Here is a 19,898-nt window from a genome sequence, read left to right on the forward strand (position 1 = left end):
CACTAATGAACTGGTTTATCTTAGCTTAGGGTTATTTTTACTACATTATGGCAAGGCAAGTTATTTAAACTAATTTAGAATAAAGTTATATTATATGTTAGGTATATGTCGCTACATAGGTAAGACCTAAGACATGAAATAAAAATGTTAAGTGAGTATTATTTAAACTATTTGGTATTTAGGTACATTGATGAGATCATTATTTAAGCGTCTTACATTAGTGGTAACATTAGAATACCTTGAATTGCACAAATTTATTAATAATTTTAATTACTTATGTAGGTATATAAGATATTATCCAATAAGGTACAGCGCGACTTAGTCTATTGGTAATACACATAGTTTATTTATGGACCGGCGGGTTATACCCGTGGCGGTCTTCAACTCAGCGACCCTCACCTTCTGATCTTGTCCTCGAAATACCTTAATGACTCGAGCCATAGGCCATTGCAGGGGAGGCACATTGTCACCTTTGAGCAATACAAGGCTACCTTCTTCAATGTCTTGTAACGTTTTGTGCCATTTTGGCCGACTATTTAGGTGAGAAAGGTATTGCTTGTGCCACGCATGCCAAAAATGCTGTTTAATTTGCGTACAGCGCCGCCAGAATTTGAGTCTATTAGAAGGAATTTCGGCGAGGTCTGCCTCAGGTATACAAGTGATTGGCCTGCCAATTAAAAAATGCCCCGGTGTTAGGGTTGACAGATCTGTGGGGTCCCTCGACAATGGGGTCAGTGGCCTCGAATTGAGGACACCTTCAATTTCTATCAAAATTGTATTTAACTCTTCGTACGTGAAAATATTGGCTCCAACGACCCTTTTAAAATGGTATTTGAAGCTTTTTACGGCCGATTCCCACAGGCCCCGAATGTGGGGCTATAGCTGGGTATGAATTTAAAAACAATGCCCTTATCAGCAGCAACCTTGGCTACAGAATTTTGATGACAATCTTTTTTGTTAAGTAAATACAATTCGTGAAGCGTGTTATTTGCTCCCTTAAAGGATTGGCCATTGTCACAATGTATTACTTGTGGCACACCTCGCCTGGCAATGAACCTTTTTAAGGCGGCCAGGAAAGTCTGAGTGGTCATGTCGGACACAAGCTCTAAATTGATGGCCTTTGTGGCAAAACAAACAAAGACTAACGTGTACCCTTTGGTGACAATGGACCTCCGCAGGCTCGACTGCTTGACCTGGAATGGACCACAGTAGTCCACTCCAACCTTGGAGAAGGGATGGCTCTCGGTGACTCGATCAGAAGGCAGGGATCCCATGAGCTGGCTGGCACCTTGGGCCTTGAATCTGTAACATTTAACACATTTGCTTAGGACTCTTTTCACTTCACGAGAGACACCGATAATCCAATATTTCAACCCTAGGTTGCTAACAGTTAAGGCCAAGCCAGAGTGAAGTAGAGCAATATGTTCATTTCTTATAATTAATTGAGTGACATGGCACTTACTTGGCAATATAATTGGGTGTTTTTGGGAGTACGGTATTGGCGCGTTTTGTAAACGACCACCAACTCTTAGTAAGCAGTTATCGTCCATAAAGGGGCTTAAAGTTTTTAAATTAGATTTTAAGTCCTTATTCTCCTTAATACGGCTAATATCTTCAGCAAAATATTTTAATTGAATTTGTGAAATTACTGAATTGGATGAATTTATTAACTCATCGGCAGTTAGATATCCAGACCGTTTTACATTATTTTTACAATTGTAGATGAATCGTTTTACCCAAGCTACAACTCTCATGAGTTGGCCAAATGATGAGAATTTGTTAAAGATTTCCTCACTTGCACAACACTCATCTGACTGCTTGTCTGCACCTGCATTTAACATGCATGTGACATGGGCACATGTAGGCATGATAAGTGGGCTGTAATCTGCGTGTCTAAGGTGATCTGGACCATTGAACCATAGGTTATTAGAAAGGAGTTGCTGTGGATCACAGCCACGTGACAGACAGTCAGCTGGGTTTTGTGGGCCAGAAATATGACACCATTGACAATCATTTGTGAGTTCGTTGATCGTGTTGACTCTGTTTTTAACAAATGCTGGCAAGTTTGTTCTGGCTGACGTTAACCAGCAGAGAGTGACTTGGGAATCTGAGAATAGGTAATTTTTATCCACTTTAATGGCGCCAAATATGGAGGCCACTTTGGAATATAGTTGTGCGAGCAATACTGCTGCGTTTAACTCCAGCTTTGGTATGGTAAGGCGAGTTTTTATTGGGGCAACTCTAGATTTGGCACACAATAGAGTGAATTTTGCCGTACCGCTTTTGATTACCTTTACATATATAACGGCGCCAATGGCACCGGCAGAAGCGTCACAGAAACCGAAAATTTCAACATTGTTTGCGTTGTGGATATCAAGATCTCGATTTACGCATATTACAGGCATGCTGTTTAGACATTGATAAAATTTCAACCAATCCTTTAAAAATTCTTGAGGTAATGGACTATCCCATTCCAGGTTGTCCAACCACAGCCTCTGCATGAACTGCTTAGCCTTCAGTATGACGGGTGCTGCTAGGCCGAGTGGGTCAAAGAAGGAACTGATAAAGCTAAGCACACTGCGTTTGTTCCACTTGGTGGGCTCACTGGTAGGACGAGTGATCTTAAATTGGTCATTGCTAATGTCATATGAAACACCTAGTGCCTTCATGGATAGATTTTGCTGAGCCAATTCCCGTTCATTAAAGTGTTGTTTGTCAGCTGGTATGTCTGCTAACAAGGCGGGATGATTGGCTGCCCATTTATGTAGTTGAAAACTGGCTATATTCAATAAGCTAATGAACTCGTCCCTTACCTGCAATGCGTCTTCAATGGTGTTAGCTCCAAACAAGCTGTCATCGACATACATACTTGTTCGGATCACCCTGGCAGCATTGGGCATCGCTGCAGCATATCTTTCAGCAAGCTCCTGCAGACATTGTGTTGCGAGGTAGCTGGAGTTCTTGAGCCCATAGGTGACCGTCTGTAATTGTAAAATCTTATTAGTTCCATCCTCATCGGTCCACAGTATGTTTTGCAATTTCCTAAAGGCGGGGTCTATATTGATAGCCCTATACATATGTTTAATGTCAGCCAATAGAACATACTTATGGGTCCTGAACAGCACTAAAATATTAAATAAATCATTTTGATTATTAGGTCCATTAAGCAGCATGTCATTTAGACTGTTATGATTTGAGCTAGCTCTTGTATTGCCATTGAAGACAACTCTCAAACGAGTAGTTTTCTTGTCATTCCTTATGACAGGATGATGAAGCATGAAGTAGCAGCTATGAATATTTTCTTTGTTTAAGTTGAGTATTTTGGCATGACCTAGTGCAACATACTCGTTAATGAAGTCAAAATAGCCCTGCTTCAACCCTTTGTCTTTTGCAAACCGTTTTTGTAAGCCTTGTAAGGACTTAGAGGCGACAAAATATGTGCTACCTAGATTAGCTTGATCAGGGGGGCATTGGAGGGGCAGGGGGACTTGAAATTTGCCATTGACCAACTGTACCGATGCTCTGAATTCGGCTTCGCAGGAAACCTGCTTTGCTGTAACCTCCACTTTCGTTCCAGGGACCATTTCAGTCTCCCAAAACTTTTGAAGGAGGTGATCAACACTATCATCATTGTTAGAAATAATTGCATGCAAGGTTACAGGATGGCTGTTAAACTGTGGCTCATTACCTTGTATCTCACCCGACAATATTGAACCAAACTCAGTATCCATCACATATAAATCACTATTTTGAAGTTTGGTTTTGTTGGGCAACAATATTTTAAAAAATATGTCAGCTGAAAGCAAAAATGCAATTTCGCCCGGAGTGTCAAATTCATCATCTGCGAGCTTCGTGAACTCTGGTATGGTTACATTTTGCATGTTCACCTTGTGCTGAGGTAAGTTTGTTGTTATGTGGTCAACTATTGAGCAGGTCACTTGACATTTGAAGTCAGTTTGAAGTGACATGAAATTGACATTGACAGACTTGGAAGTAGATTTTGTTTGCTTGCCCAAGGCTGTGATGTTCAAAATATTATTGAAAGGTTTCAATTTTAAGGAATTGGCAAGTGCTGTTGTCACAAATGATACCTGACTGCCGCTGTCTACGAGCCCCTTGGCTATTGTGTATGACTTGCCATCCTGACTAAGAATTTTGGCCTTGATGGTGGGCAGTAGTACAGTGCTTGTGAAGCTATTGCTATGCATGGAAACCTTTGGTTCGTCTATACCATGTAATACAGAATTATGCATTTTGCTTTTGCATTGTTCACATTTGAAGTGAAATTGACACTTATTTTTGTGTGGATTTAAACATAATTTGCACAAGCTATTTGTTGACACAAATTCAGCCCTTTCCCCAATGGGCAAGGCTTGGAATTTGTCACATTTGAATAATTTGTGAGTCGAGGCATTGCAAAATTTACAAGACGGCCCTGGTGCCGCAGTTTTGCTTGCAAAATTTGTGACCTTAATTTTATTAAAATTTGAATGGCTCTTACCTTCACTCTGCTGGCTCACTTCGAAGCTACAGGCTCTTCTCTCCAAGAAGGTGAAGAAGTCCTCTAGTGTGGGCAGCTCCTTTGTGACACGCTCACTGTGGTATGCACGGCAAGTGTATTGGTCGACCTTCCTAAGCAAAATGGGCAAAAGTAACATGTCCCAATGTTTGGGGGATTCTCCTAATGTTTCCAGTGCAGCTAAGTGTTGACGAGAGTTTGACACTAGTTCTCGTAAATTGCTAGATGCACCCTTTGAAATTGTGGGAAAGTCGAGCAATGCCTGAACGTGGTTTGTTATTACTAGGAATTTATTGTCATACCGATTGCCAAGCAGTTCAAGGGATTTGGGGTATGAATCCCCGGTAATAGGTAGTCCTTCAATTAAGGACAGTGGTTCGCCTTTTAGAAATTTTCTTAGGTAAAATAATTTTTGGATAGGAGCTAACCTGGTGTTACTATCGATAATTGCACTAAACAATTCTATAAAGGTATTGTATTTGGTGAAATCCTTGCCATCGAAGACTGGTATGTCCATATCCGGTAATTTTATTGCTGAAGACCCGCCACACGCCACCGGCTCTTGAGTATGGAGCAGCTTGCGTAAGTTCGCCGTAATTGCCAGGCATCTGTCCTCAAAGTCGTCATTGTTGAAGTCTGTGTCGGCGCTTTCTTCGTTAAGCAGGTGGAGTTGCAATGACAGTTCTTTGTGGCTCACTAAGACACCAGCCAGCTGCTGTAGGCGCGTGTTGATGGCTTCTTTGTCTAAAGATCCTTCTTGTTGGTTCCGTAAAAAGTTTTCCGCTTTTGTTAATGAGCCTTTGCACTGGGCTATCTGGGCTTTTAACCTTCTCTCGTCTGGGGAGATGGTTGCCGATTTAGTTTCTTCGTTTACCATCTTGAAAACAATAATCCGCTTGATTGTTTATTATGATCGAAGTTTTGTGGTTAAACCGGTGACAGATATGCCAATGTCAGTTGTCAATGTGACGGACGTCAATAGCAGACTTGAAGATGGAGCGAACGAACAAAACCGAGCGGTTATTCCGCTCTCCTTCGCACTCGTACTCTTTCGAACAGCCTTCTCTGTCGTGACTGAACGTGAATGAAGATAGCCGACGAGTTGGCGGAATTCTCGGAATTTGAGAAAAAATATGGCGGCCGTTCGGTTTTGAATTCTTGGAACTGCACTTGAGAAAGTCTATGTATTGACGGATGAAATATGATGAATCGTATTGTTTTGACGACTGATTGATTTCATGCGCGTTTCCGATATTCCGTTCGCGTAGCCCGATGAGAGTCTGCCGGCACACGCGGTCACTGCACTGCACTGCACTTTGGCGAAATTGAGCGAAGTTTTTACGGGAACTATTATTATTGCTTTTGTTTCGGCACCAGGGAAGTCGGGAAGTTGGAAGTCGGGAGTGTGACGGAGCTATTTATGTACCATCAGCCAAATATGTGTTCTACTACCCTAAAGTTGATAATCGTTTGCATGTCATAAAACAGTAACGCCAATAGACGTGTCTGTCAACTTGAAAGTTCGACTTTAGCGACATATTAATTTGATAGGAATTTGTTTAAAAATTGATAGACCAGTTATTTGACTGATGGTACGTTGCTGTAGGTACCTATCATGAATTAACATACCGACGGCAGGCGCTGGATGGGTCGTGTGCTGACGCCGCAGTGTGGTATGGTTCATATACAGCGACGTATTTAGGTTATTACACGCCTTCCCAAAGAAAAATATTATATTGGTTTATACACAACTTGTAGTGTTTGTTTCTCTCCCATTGTCATGTCATGCTTGTAGTCTACAAGTTGTAGAGTAAATCGCGTATCTACTTAATCTAAAAATTTCATTAATAAAGCTTGCTCGAACTTCTGCAGCCTTTTGAGAAACAATACAGTCAGCAATATGGAATTTAGTTACTAAGACTTGGTCCTCTTCCTTCCAGGTTTGCATCCGTTTCGTGGAGATCTCCAACAGCTGGAGCGGAGTCATTCGGTTCGGCTTCACCACCCACGACCCGGCGACGTTAGCCCACGCGCTACCCAAATATGCGTGCCCTGATCTCACCAACAAACCCGGGAACTGGGCCAAGGCTCTCGGCGAGAGATTCTGCGAGAAAGACAACATACTTTACTACTATGTGAACTCAACTGGAGATGTCCACTTTGGCGTCAACGGTGAAGACAAAGGTTTATTCTTCTCAGGAGTAGACACGAGGTCCCCGCTCTGGGCGTTAGTGGATGTATACGGCAACTGCACGGCTGTTCAGTTCGCTGATCCTAGAGCTTCGAATCAAGTGAGACGTCCTAACCAAAGCCCTGTTGAAGAGGAACGAATCATCAGCGCCATGAGGTCACTGTCTGTCGAAGAACCGCTTCCGCAGCCAAGATATCAAAACCCGCTAGTGCCTTTAAGTCTACACAGGACTAAAGGCAGAAACGTTCAGTTTATTAACGACAGGGGAGTAGCGGCGAGGATCGAAGCGGAATTCTGTCAGGGTTATGTTTTCACGGCGCGGCCTATGCGTCCTGGTCAGACCATCGTCGTCCAGATACTATCAACTGAGACAGCGTACGCCGGAAGCCTGGCTATCGGTCTAACCTCCTGCGACCCGGGGACTTTGAGGCCCTGTGACTTGCCAGACGACGCTGAGCAGTTGTTAGACAGACCGGAATACTGGGTTGTGCGAAGGGACGCGGCCAACGGCTTGCGGAGAGGCGACGAGCTCGCTGTCACCTTGACAGTGGACGGTGAGGTCCGCGTCAGTCGAAATGGATCCAACCCTATCACAGTTATGCACGTGGATCACACTCTGAGGCTATGGGCTTTCGTGGATATCTACGGGGCTACGCAGAAAGTGAGGATGCTCAGTTCGCAGACGGCGCAGACTCCCCCCCAGCAGCTGAGGGTGTTGGCTGGGTCGGCCCAGCCGATCAACACTGGCTCCGGTGGCACAGTGCTGGTCGTCAGTCTGCCGCCCCAGAATGGCGTTCAAAATGGCGGCAACCAACAGATGACGCTAGCCAGCGCGCATTATATCGAGGTGAGTTTTTCTACTGCCACTGTCATCTCTAACTTTCATAACATAAAGTAACCGAGCCATGTTTAAGCTTGTCAGAGTCTAAGGGTGTATTTTGACTAAGAATAGTATTCAGAGTCTGATATTGGAACATCAGGCATGATTTAATTATTTTAACTAAAATAAAAGCGGTTTCCATAATCTGACGATGAAGCAGTTAGGCATTTGCCATCGATCATTATTATAGATAACGTGTTTTACTTTTTCAAACTATAATTTTTATTTTTTTCCAGCCAATCCAGTCGTCTCAACTCTGCCTAGCCAACCTGCCTCCAATGTCGCCACCTTGCAACCCGCTGCCGCAGCCGTCGTACCAACAACCCCGCCGGAACGACAACCAATGCTCCTCGAGCCAGAACAGCTGCAACGAACAAGTTGTGCAACCACTGCCTGAAAGGGTCGAGAGACCATCAACGAGTCGAATGCATCCACACACGCAGCCGATTTACTCGGTCATAGGCGAAGGACAGAACCTCACAGGCGCCGAATGCACCATATGTTACGAGAACCCTATAGACAGTGTATTGTACATGTGCGGACATATGTGCATGTGTTATAGATGTGCAGTGCAACAGTGGAGGGGGAAGGGGGGTGGTCAGTGCCCCCTCTGCCGGGCGCAGATTAAAGACGTGATTCGTACGTATAAGTCTTGATTTAATTCGCGTAGGGTATATGGCCGTTGACTGGTGAGGCAAGATGGCGGATTGTATCGCCTGACCGTTTGAATGTAGTGTTGCCAGGGGAGAATAATTTTAAATGAATCGGGAGATTTTGTCCGCTGAATTAATGAGGGTTTTCACAGAGGCGAAATATCGCTAGATGGCGTTAGTATCGTGAGGTCCGTTTGACGTTTGACGTTTGCTTGCGATTGGCTCATTTAGTTATTTAACCAATCACGAGCAAACGTCAAACGGACCTCACGATGCTAACGCCATCTAGCGATATTTCGCCTCCGTGAAAACCCTCATAGCCAGGTGCGATTTTTTGATTTTTTCCGGACCGTTTAAAATTGCCAGATATAAAATTGGACTGGTTGTTAGATGAAATTGTGTTTGAGCTTCTTTAGTTGTCATATGGCCATATGCAATATCTATTATTGTTAAGTATCGGTATAGAAATCGCCAAATATTGACACTGACGTTATTTATTTTGACATGTTCGCACTTTTGACAGCACGTAGATACCTATAACTGTCAATCAATTGACATTAACTGTCATATTTGACAGTTGTAGGAGACTTGTGTTGTTTTAGTTTTAAACTAAGGTACAGACTATAACATAGGGTTGACATGACATTTAAAATAAGCTAGAAAGCACCTTATTTCGTCCACTAAAGACACGTTTCTACATGGCTCCAAAAACTCAAACTTCAACTTTTGAATTTTTGAAAATCGCCTTATCTATATGCTATTCGGACTTTGACAAAAAACTATTTATAATAAATAATGGAAAAAGCATAATATATAACATAGTAGTTATCGTATATAATATAAGTTGCTAAATTATTTGATTTGAAGCTGTTTTTTATATTTATCTACATATTTATAAAAAAAAAAAGAAATTACTACAACTGTCAGTAAATATATATATTCGAAAAACTACAGTACTTTTCTGTTTAAAATTACTTTGTTACAAGATTTTGCTACCAGTACTCTTAACTTTTTTTTTACTGTCAGTAGTGTGGCCATAGAGACGTAAACTCCAAACTGGCAACTTGAAGAATCGAACTGTCAAAGTGACAGTATTTTTCGAAAAAACTCGCACAAGTTTCGAGTTTACGAAGTGGTTCGAAGGAGAGTGAAGTTTCAAGTTGCTATATTGGTAGTTGCATTTAAGTTTTTCATTGGAACGTCAAATATGTATACTAAATTAGTTGCCTCGAATTGATAAAAGGTATGTAGCCTGTGTAATAATATTATGAAATATAATATAATCTCCAGTACTATTATTAATTATAAAAACTCCAGTGTGGCCATACATAACACATGGAACAAGATCGTCATCATCACCTAAAGCGAAGGCCTTATTGTCTTAACACACTTGCAATCACAATCGGTTTCACCACTTCTTTCTGTCACACGGTATAAGGCGAGGGTAGAAACTAGTAGAAAGAGATGGCGAATGCGATAGCGAACGTCAGCGCGTTAGGCAATACGCCCTCGGGTCCTGCGCCACGCCCGCACATATTGACTTATTGTATGTACGTTATATTTTTAGAATTGGTAATAGTATTTTGGAACAAATATAATATTTAAAAATGCGGTAGTGACTGCTAGGTGTTATTATAAGCAAGAATAGGGTTCTTAGGGTTCGCACTATTGTTTGTAACCCTTTGCGTACAATGGAACGGATTCTTAGATAAATGGATTAAGTTCTCGCTCCAATGTACGCATAGATACCATGACGACGAAAAAACGTACGTCCGTAAAAAAACGGTGATAGTTGTAATGCATTTAATAATTTAAAAATCATATCAAAATAATTTGTTAATTTTTCTACGTGTTACCAGTAAGGCGGGAGTTCCTATGAAACGTTTAGACTGAATTCTCTGCGTTTGGCATGAACTTCGAAAGTGCAGAGATTATGTTCGCGCTTTTAAAAAAAATATGGCACAGCGTGAAGTTGCAGTCAATTGCACTTGGAGTTGTCAAACGCGCGCAGAGTAAGCAGAAAGTTGCCAGTAGATAAAATGCTACCGTGCAGTGTTGCCAATGCTTAATTTTTGCCGGAGTATTCTTTACAAACGTTTCCTTCTAATTGACAATAGATACCTAAGCTTTAAATTGAATCTTAATTGGTACTGCGACTGTTCATTCCTTTCTTGCTCAACTTTTTTCCTGTGGCAACAATTCATATCTTGACTTTGACATATCTATCTTTTGAAACTGCCTCTTTTAGTCTGTGGAGGTATTCCTGTTTCCCTCTTCTCTGTTGCGCCGTCTCAGACTAAAAAGGCTTTACGTGACTTTTTGACTTGTAAATATATTTAAATAATCATTCCTTTGTAAGTTTTTGTTTTTAGATTACCATTTAATTTTGTGTAAACCAAACTATGCAGCCAGTTTTGTCTATGTAATTGTATTTTTTAATTTATTTGTATCTGTGGATTTTTATGCTAACTGAGACTGAAATACTTGTGCTCTACATTGTCATAGCGTTAGTTATTTGGCAAGGTCTTATGTAAATTTGACACAAGAAACTTCTCGATCGCGTTCGTGTTGACGTCTCAGTTACAATGTAAATTGGCAGCGCCTCTAGCGGCGCTAATGGGGGACAAACTGAATTAAGACTTAGGAGGTTAACGCGAACGCCTAAGAGTCTCTTGAGAAGAATGCTAACACTATGGTCATATTTACAGTGAGCACAGTACGTAGAAGAAATCCGTGCGGTTGAAACTGGAACTGAACTAAAGTCATTTTTACATAGAGTGGCGCCACTGTCATCTCACTTACAGCTTCAAAGTAACGAGAATAAAACAGATGGCGCCACTCTATTGTGTCATACTTCTGACGTTAAACGCTAGAATATGGCAACACTGTCTGAAAAATGTTAGTTCCTTTTTCAATTGTTTTTTTTATTGCCGGTCCGCTTTGTATACAACTAAAGTGCATTTTATTTAAGAAAGTTGACACCCATACCAAAACAGTGACCAGTTTCCTTATTACATATACAAGTTGTATAATACAACACATTTAATTTGAACACAGCGCAAAAAGGGAGTAGAATAACGGTTTTTTTTTTATTCGACTGGATGGCAAGCGAGTAAGTGGGTCTCCTAATGGTAAGAGATCACCACCGCCCATAGACACCTGCAACACCAGGGGGATTGCAGATGCGTTGCCAACCTAGAGGCCTAAGATGGGATACCTCAACTGCCAGTAATTTCACCGGCTGTCTTACTCTCCCCGCCGAAACACAACAGTGCAAGCACTGCTGCTTCACGGCAGGATTAGCGAGCACGATGGTGGTAGAAATCTGGTCGGACCTAGCACAAGGTCCAACCACCTGCAAAAAGATTTTTAATAATACGGTTTTTGTATAAGACATAAATGTAAAAAATAAGCTCTGTAAGACTAGATCTGAATTTTCATAATTTCATGTGTTACCTGTTGAGATCTTCTAGAGTATTCCCAATCCTATGGGAATATTGCACTGAACGCAACGCAAATGTTATTCCTGGTATCCTACTAAGTATAGATACCAAATTTCATCCGTTCGTCAAGCCGCATTTGCAAACGCAGAAACTTTCGCATTGGTAATATTTGTGTGATATCCATAGTCATCGTCCTGTCTCTTTCACTCTCTTCTTGCGTACCTTATTATCTGTGTTGTATTGTAACAATATATCACGGTTCGAAGCCAAATCTTTATTTAGGTTAGTTTTAAATTGACAGTGTAAATATTGATATTAAGATGTTGATTTCGTGATACATGTCTTAATGTGTCATCTTTTTTTTAAATGCTGAGATTTCAAAATCAAGTACAATAAATATGTCATTTTTTATACTTGGGTCTGTGACATCGTATTTAAAAAAGAAACATTTGATAGAAAAGAGTTGAAATTTCATACTAGAATAGTGAAGAATGCGAACATTTTAATAATGACAATTACCCTGTGGAAATTATCGTTCTTAATTTTGACTCTCTCTCATATTTTTACTGAAAAGTTGGCAACATTATTTTTATTTATTGAAGCAAAAGCAAGAGCTGGAATATTGACAGCGCACCAGTTTTGCCAGCATGGAAAAACAAACTTTGTTTATATCATTGGGACATGTACCACCATCGTGCGACCAAGGTTTATGTGATATGATTTTAAAAGCGGCATTTTCTTGCTTGGTCCAGCAGCGTGTCATCTAGTCGTTAGTTTATTTATTTTTTATTAAACGGCATTCTGTACGATGTTGGAGTTAGTTTAAGTTTTCGAATAAAATGGTTATTGAACAAGGTTTTGGATTTTCGTTTTAACCCTTTTTCCTTGTCCTGAGGCCTTAACTACGAATAATAAAGAAGCGTAACTAAGCCGAAAAAAAGGCTGCACTAAAATATGTACCTCGGTGGGCGGAGCTTAATGAGGGCTATCGCGTATGAATTCGCCACTAGAGGCGCTAGTGTAGCGTGAGGTCTCCGAAATGTCAAATCTCATAGTTTTTGGGCGAGCTACGCGGGTTTATTTATAATTAGAATAATTTTGTGAATATTTTGAAATATCTGAAATTAATTATGGCAAATATGCGTTCCGGGGCAATGAATGTCTGTGTTTTGAGACAGTTTTGTCTTTCGGAAACCTTTGTCCTCCCTTTTTTCCGAACGAAACGGGGACTATGCAACACTGTGGCATGCTCGATATTTTTATGGTACGGTTATAAGGTGTATTAAATATGATTTTAATCTAAACTTTGTTTTCACGCCCGTAATAACAGACTTTGAAAGCCATACTTAAAAACCTCACGCAACAGTGCGCCATCTAGTGAGACAAAAAAACGATAGCCCTCATTGAACGCGCAGTGCTAGTTCGCTTTGACACTCGTTCGACAGAGCGAAATATCGCTAGATGGCGTTAGTATCGTGTGGTCCGTTTGACGTTTCAGTCTTGCGATTGGCTCATTTTAGTTGTTTAAGTATTTAACCAATCACGAGCACGACGCAGAAATGTCAAAGTTGTCAAACGAACCTCGCGATACCAGCGCCATCTAGCGATATTTCGCCATGGCAGAAATATCGAGCAGATTTTTTCACATTACGGGGCCGTGCAGCTATATATTTTTTTATGTTTTCACTACCTGATGCCGCTATACCGCGGGATCTATGCACCAGGATTAAAAGTATCCTATGACCTTTCCAGAGTCTTAAACCATCTCCATGCCAAATTTCATCTAAATCGGTGTGGTTTTAACGTGAAGTGGTAACAGACAGAACCACAGTCAGTTACTTTTTGGATATTTTTCGCGCCGTCCGTCCTAAAGAGGCTGTGTAAGTTTCTTACCAATAAATACGAGTATTTGTAAGATTTTCGTAGTCGTGGAGATCAATAACTATCGTCAGATTGTTAGTAAAAGGTACAAATAGATCTATATGAGGGTTTTTAGCAAATGAAATATCGCTAGATGGCGTTAGTATCGTAGTGTTCGTTTTACGTTGCAGCCTTGCTTATCATTGGCTAATTTATTTATATTTAACCAATCACAGACGTTATACAAATGTAAAGTTGTCAATCGGATGAACGACCCTCATCACAATGACAGCGGTGACTCTCTTTATCTCTTATTGTTACAGAATCCTTCTTTGAACAATCATGCAAAGTTTCGTTTCAGTGCCGTTAACTATATCGACGAGATCCCTTTGGCAGAGACGATCCTGGCTGAAACACAAGGATGTGACTGCCAGATTATTGTATCTTCACCAGATTTACATAAGTATGCCAACTTTCAAGTCATTCGAATCACTGGAACTAAGTGGAAGTAATAAAATCAAAACGGGCGAGGAGTCCTCATGTGTGAATTTTCGTTAGTCGCCATCATTTACACGTTCTTTATTAATTTTTAGTGTAGTTTCATCGAAAAAACGCAATATTTTGCGTATGATTAGAATAAGCTGGATTGCAAACAAAAACGACGTAAGTAATGTTAGGACGACGACGTAGGAAAATAGCATGTTGTAAGTACTATTCAGTAATCGATGAAATGTAATTCCGTCTGTTTTATAGTCGATTTTTTTTCTATTTTTCCGAACCAAACCGAGTTGTATCGAATACAATACAGCAAGCCACAGTGAAAGAATATATAAATTCGGGAGATAGACGGATATTTTTGATACTACCTCAAACTGTAACCAGACGAAGATTTAAGTGCTGTGAACCGATATGAAAACAAATTGTTAATTTATAATTAACTACCACAGCGTAATTAATTTTCTAAATATTTTCGAGCAGCAATGTAATGCGTACAAGAATTTGATAAGAGGAGAGACGCGTTCTGTGATGTTACGTCAACAAGTGCTCACGTTTTGAATAAAAAAACAAAGTAGTATCGCGTAGTGATACATTGCGTGCTATTTAATTTTGTAAGGAAAATAATAAGTATACATTTTTTACTAAAACAAAATAAGATGATTATTAGGGCCTTCACTAACTGCAGTTAAAGTATGAGGTAGTATCAAAAATACACGCTGTATATCTAGGTAGGTACTAGAGTCCGAAAAGCGAAAAGCTTTATTCTTCCGTGCTCGAGTCAGTTGGTGGAGGAATACACTAATTACGTAGTTTCTATTCAGCATTAGATAACCATCACCATATTAATTAATTACTATGATGACCAGTATCAATATGTATTTGGAGCGATGTAATTGACATCGTCATTTAAAACTACGTTGAACGTTACGTAGTCCAAAGCAAACAATGATTCACAATACCATTAAGATATTTAAGTAGAAAAACACGGAACTAGCTAATCTTAAATAGAAATTGTAATGATTCATTCGCAAATAATATTGCGAAATAAATTGGGTAAATTATTTTTAAGTTATGCCACACTGAAAATGTCAAACGAAAGAAACTGTCCGCTCAAAATTGTCGTTTAAGTGTCTATGATTTAAAATAAAGTGTTTTGACTTTAAGCTCTATTTCCTATGGGTAAAGTAGATTATAGTTTGAATAAAATTGCGTAATTTGTGAATAAAATTAATGTAAATGGTACCAATATCAAAATTTACAACGTAGCGTCCGATTGAAGAAACGGAACGATTTGTTATTATTATAACAGGGCCATAACCTTTATTCTTGTAAAGCTTTTATTTTAATCAAGAATCAGTGTAAATCGTGAAAAAATAATTGTTTTCTAGCCGCTCTGAACGCCAATTTATCTTGTTGTGTTGTAATACGTGTGCAAAGGTATGCTTTTCATTCAGTATAAAAGATATTATCGGTAAGAGATAATTAGATCAAGTACTACGCGTAGCTTTTTAGTGGCATGTGCAGTTATTTCATGTGATCTTCATTGTTTCGTTCTTTTACAAATTAAAACGCCATTTTGTCGTTTCCGTACCTTTTGTGTGCGTTTTCTATGTTATTTCGTTGTTATTAAACAATAGCCGCGGCTATTTGTTTTTAATTTTTGAATTTCGAACCGTGAATTATGTTTTGTTTTCGGTCGGGATTTTAAAGTTGAGCGATTTCAGCCAGTGTCTAAAAAGGAAGTTAAACTGGTTTTAATGCAAACACAAATTTAATTTGGCGTTAAAATATCATAAGTTAATGAACTTTGCGTAATCGATAAGTCAAGCAAGTTTTTACAGTTATTTAAACAAATGTATGTAAATTTTGATTTTTGGTATTCCATGTGGCGTTTCTCGTTTTATTACCAATAAAATCACATGTACAGTAATTTAATTATTCATGTCATGACAATGTATGATTATACTTATTTCACTGCATCGCCAAAACTGTTGGCAAACATTTAACCTTCTGTTGAAATTTAAAAAACTCTTCCATGCTTGTTTGTCACAAAATGATACCATTTTTTCCAATACAAGTTTAAACAGAAAAGATAGCTCTACTAGAAATTTTGCATGGATTGCCATGTCTTATACATAATTATGAGAGGTTAACTAATTTGTATACTCTATGACAAGAAATAATGAAACATAAAACTACTTTGAGACTCAAACATAATGAAATAATTAGATCAATCATTGCCAACATGTAACCAATATTCAACAACACATGTCTAGATTTACTGTTTTAAAACACATTTTTCGCACAGACATAACTGTCTTGCACATGAGCTAGCAGAGAAGCAAAGTAAAAGGTTGCACAATCAAACCATTTCTAGCCAAATCCATAATTTTTTTTGCCATAATTTCACTTGCCATACCAACATTTGCCATAAGTATAAAATATATAGAAACATGCTGTTTTCAGATTTTTTTTATTTCATCTTACACAATGCAATAGGTTAGGTTAGTTTATATAAATACTAAAGAAAATATTGTTTCAGAAATAAATTACTTTATGATTATGACAAATAAAAGTTATGGAAAACAAATTTAAGCAAATGAAAGAGGGCCATTTCTAGCTATATTTTTTGTTTTGTCAAGGCACTTTTTTTATGTAACCTTTTTGTACAACAAAGAGTATAAACAAACAAAACAATATTGAATATTAGCTAGCATTATTCAACATTCAGCAAACAGTTGTAAAACAGTGGTTTAGATCTGCATTTAATGATTCTCCTAGACAAATACTTCCTCCTAATTTAGCTCAACAATTCATAGATCAGTTAGCCCCTGCATCAGTTCCTGAAGGGTATGTTTTTCAGCATTCCTCTATTCCTCCTAGTCCTTCTTCTCAATTTAGTCTAGGATCACCCTTCCGAATGGAGGAGTTAAAAGGTATTTTAGCAAACCTAAAGGATTCAGCACCAGGAGAGGATGGTGTACCTTATTCTTTTCTTTCAAATGTTAGTGACAGTATTCTTTCTTATTTCCTTTCTGTCATAAATACAGTTATGTTTACTGGCACTGTTCCTGAGGCATGGAGGTCTCAAATTATAATACCTATTCTGAAGCAGGGTAAACCAGCTAGCGATGCATCCTCTTATCGCCCAGTTGCCCTATCTTCAGTCTTCGCCAAGGTGGCGGAGCATTTGATTAAAAACAGGCTAGAATATTTCATGGAAAGCAATCAGCTTCTGGCTCAAAGTCAATTTGGCTTTCGCAAAGGTCGGTCTTGTCATGACAGTCTGGCAATAATAACATCCGATATCCATCTAGCATTCTCAAACAATGAGTCAGTTACTGCTGCTTTCCTTGATATTTGTTCTGCCTATGATAATGTGGTAGTTTCAGTATTGAGGGATAAACTTCTCAAGTTAGGTGTACCTATAGCTTTAATCAACTTCATAATCAATTTACTATCAGAAAGATTTATTAGTATACTCTTAGATGACAATAATAGAATCACGCGGACAGTGTGGCGAGGACTTCCACAGGGTTCCGTATTAAGTCCATTGCTATATAATATTTACACATATGACTTGGAATCATCTTTAAAAGGATCAGTCAAAGTTTTACAATATGCTGATGATTTACTATTATACTCAATTAATGGCTCCATTGAAAAGGCTAGCAATAGTCTCACTTCTTCTTTAGGGCTGTTAAAGACATGGTTAGACTCCAATGGTTTGGAGCTTTCTGTGTCCAAAAGTGTGGTGGTATTGTTTACCAGAAAGCGACTCCCTCCCCCAATTAGTGTTAAATTTGGTAGTCAAGTAATTTTGGTTAAAAATCAAACAAAATTTTTAGGTGTAATTTTAGATAGCAAATTAACTGGTCTAGCCCATTGTGATTACATAGCTGCAAAATGTGAAAAAAACATTAATATTCTGAGGTGTGTCTCAGGGGTTTGGTGGGGTGCACATCCTTCATGCTTGAAATTATTGTACAATGCTTTGATAAGAAGCATTTTAGATTATGGTACTTTTTTACTAGACCCTGGAAGTGTTGCTGGCTTCAAGAAATTGAAAGGTATCCAGTCTAAAGCTCTTAGAATTATCTGTGGGGCCATGAAATCTAGTCCTATTAATGCACTTCAAGTGGAATGCGTTGATCCTCCACTATATTTACGGCGTCAATTCCTCAGCGATAGATATCTCTTCCGATGTACTCAGCTATCCAATCATCAGCTCTGGTCTATTCTGCCTCGTCTATCTCTGCAAATAGCCTCCTCAAAATATTGGAAACATAAGAAGCCTCCTTGTTTAATCAAAAGCTTTGATAAATATCAATCTATTTCTGCACCCACTATTAATTCCTCTACACTCCCCATTTATCAGCATGAATATGAATCATTATTTCTTATTCCATCTGTCGCCCTAAATATAGGTATTTCTAAAAATGATGTAGAACATAATCAACAGTTTTTGGGTTTTATTGGATCAGAAGCTCGGGATGTCCATCATATTTACACAGATGCTTCAAAGGTCTCCTCAAATGGGTGTGTTGGCGTTGGTGTATTGCATTCTCAATACAATATTGTACAAAAAATTAAACTTCCACCAGAATCATCTGTGTACACTGGAGAGTGTTTTGGTATCCTGAAAGCAGTTGAATATATAGTTTTAATGAAACTCAAAAACACTATATATTTTCGGATTCACTGAGCTCATTGCAGTCTATTGCTAAATTTCTTTCAAAACAAAATCTAACAATCCCCATATCTATAAAATACGAAGCCTTCTATTTAAATGCTATCAGAATGGATACATAGTTTCCTTAGCTTGGATCCCTGGCCATAGGGGGATCAAGGGAAACGAACGCGTGGACCAATTAGCTCGCGAAGCGATAGATAGTGGGGACCTTCATCCGTTCAAAAATATAGCTGAGGATCTTGTAGCTATGCCAAAGATATACTTACGAGAGGCTTGGAGCCAGCTTTGGGCGTCCAATGATGTAAGGACGGGTTTGCGTTATCGCGATATGATATAAATTAAAATGATCTGGAAGATAATATTGTTGTTTTATTTACATACAACCATTACATTTTTTATAAGACATTACGTTCATATTAAAATCAATACAATAGAATAAGGATGACAGACATGTTCAAAAGCAAACGCTTATTAATGGCCAGTAGGTACCATTTCGTGCAAGTAGGTTACGTTAGCTCTTCAACACTCCGCCTCACGAAATCAGATCAGACTATATTCATCTTAGTCCTAAGTTTAATAAACTTCATGGCAGGTAAAGCTTTTGTGAGGACATCTGCCTCCATATCTTCTGTAGCACGGTATTTGACATCTATGTGTCCGTCCTTCATAGCATCTCTGATAAAATGCTCCTTGATGCTGATATGTTTGGATTTAGTGCTTATAGTTGGGTTCTTGACCAACTTTTGGCGGCTTGGTTATCATTATAAATATCAATGATTCCTGTTTTATATTCAGCTCATTCAGCAAGTTTTTCTGGTATATGGCTTCTTTCGATGCTTCCGTTAGAGCCACGTACTCCGCCTCAGCTGTACTAAGTGCGACTGTTCTTTGCTTCTTAGCTTCCCAACTTATTGGTGTTCCGCCATATGTAAATACGTAGCCTGTCACTGAGCGACGATCAATGGCGCACGATGCCCAATCAGCATCAGCTGCTCCTTCAAGCTTCATGTTTCCTTTTATGTAAGTCAGACCTAAGTCTTTAGTTCCTTGTAAATATCGTAGAACTCTTTTTGCTGCTTGAAAATGTTCAGATGTGTAGCAGTTATTAAACTGGCTAAGGTGACTTACTGCAAACATTATATCAGGACGTGTGCAACAGCT

General features: G+C 39.1%; 2 protein-coding genes and 1 long non-coding RNA gene across 5 annotated transcripts in view; 1 reads left to right on the forward strand and 2 right to left on the reverse strand.

The window, feature by feature from the left end:
* Positions 1 to 12,541, forward strand: part of neur (E3 ubiquitin-protein ligase neur) — a 63,323-nt gene extending 50,782 nt beyond the window's left edge. For all 3 annotated transcript variants that reach the window (XM_074107822.1, XM_074107821.1, XM_074107824.1), the window contains exons 3-4: positions 6,460 to 7,557; positions 7,827 to 12,541. In XM_074107822.1, coding sequence (XP_073963923.1) covers positions 6,460 to 7,557; positions 7,827 to 8,246 — 1,518 coding nt within the window. In that variant the 3' untranslated portion in view covers positions 8,247 to 12,541. The remainder of the gene's footprint in view (positions 1 to 6,459; positions 7,558 to 7,826) is intronic.
* Positions 869 to 5,498, reverse strand: LOC141442779 (uncharacterized). Its single transcript, XM_074107893.1, has 2 exons — positions 4,502 to 5,498; positions 869 to 2,981 (listed from the first exon to the last, which is right to left on the reverse strand). Exons 1-2 carry the CDS (start codon positions 5,394 to 5,396, stop codon positions 2,917 to 2,919), a joined length of 960 nt encoding a protein of 319 aa, XP_073963994.1. The 5' UTR covers positions 5,397 to 5,498; the 3' UTR covers positions 869 to 2,916.
* Positions 12,542 to 18,499: 5,958 nt separating the features above from the next.
* On the reverse strand, positions 18,500 to 19,068 carry LOC141442807 (uncharacterized). The gene is made up of 2 exons (XR_012452964.1): positions 19,004 to 19,068; positions 18,500 to 18,683 (listed from the first exon to the last, which is right to left on the reverse strand). It is a non-coding gene; the product is annotated as an uncharacterized lncRNA (long non-coding RNA).
* Positions 19,069 to 19,898: the final 830 nt, after the last annotated feature.

This window comes from Choristoneura fumiferana, chromosome 26 (genome assembly GCF_025370935.1).
Source record: "Choristoneura fumiferana chromosome 26, NRCan_CFum_1, whole genome shotgun sequence".
Classification (NCBI taxonomy): Eukaryota; Metazoa; Arthropoda; class Insecta; order Lepidoptera; family Tortricidae; genus Choristoneura; species Choristoneura fumiferana.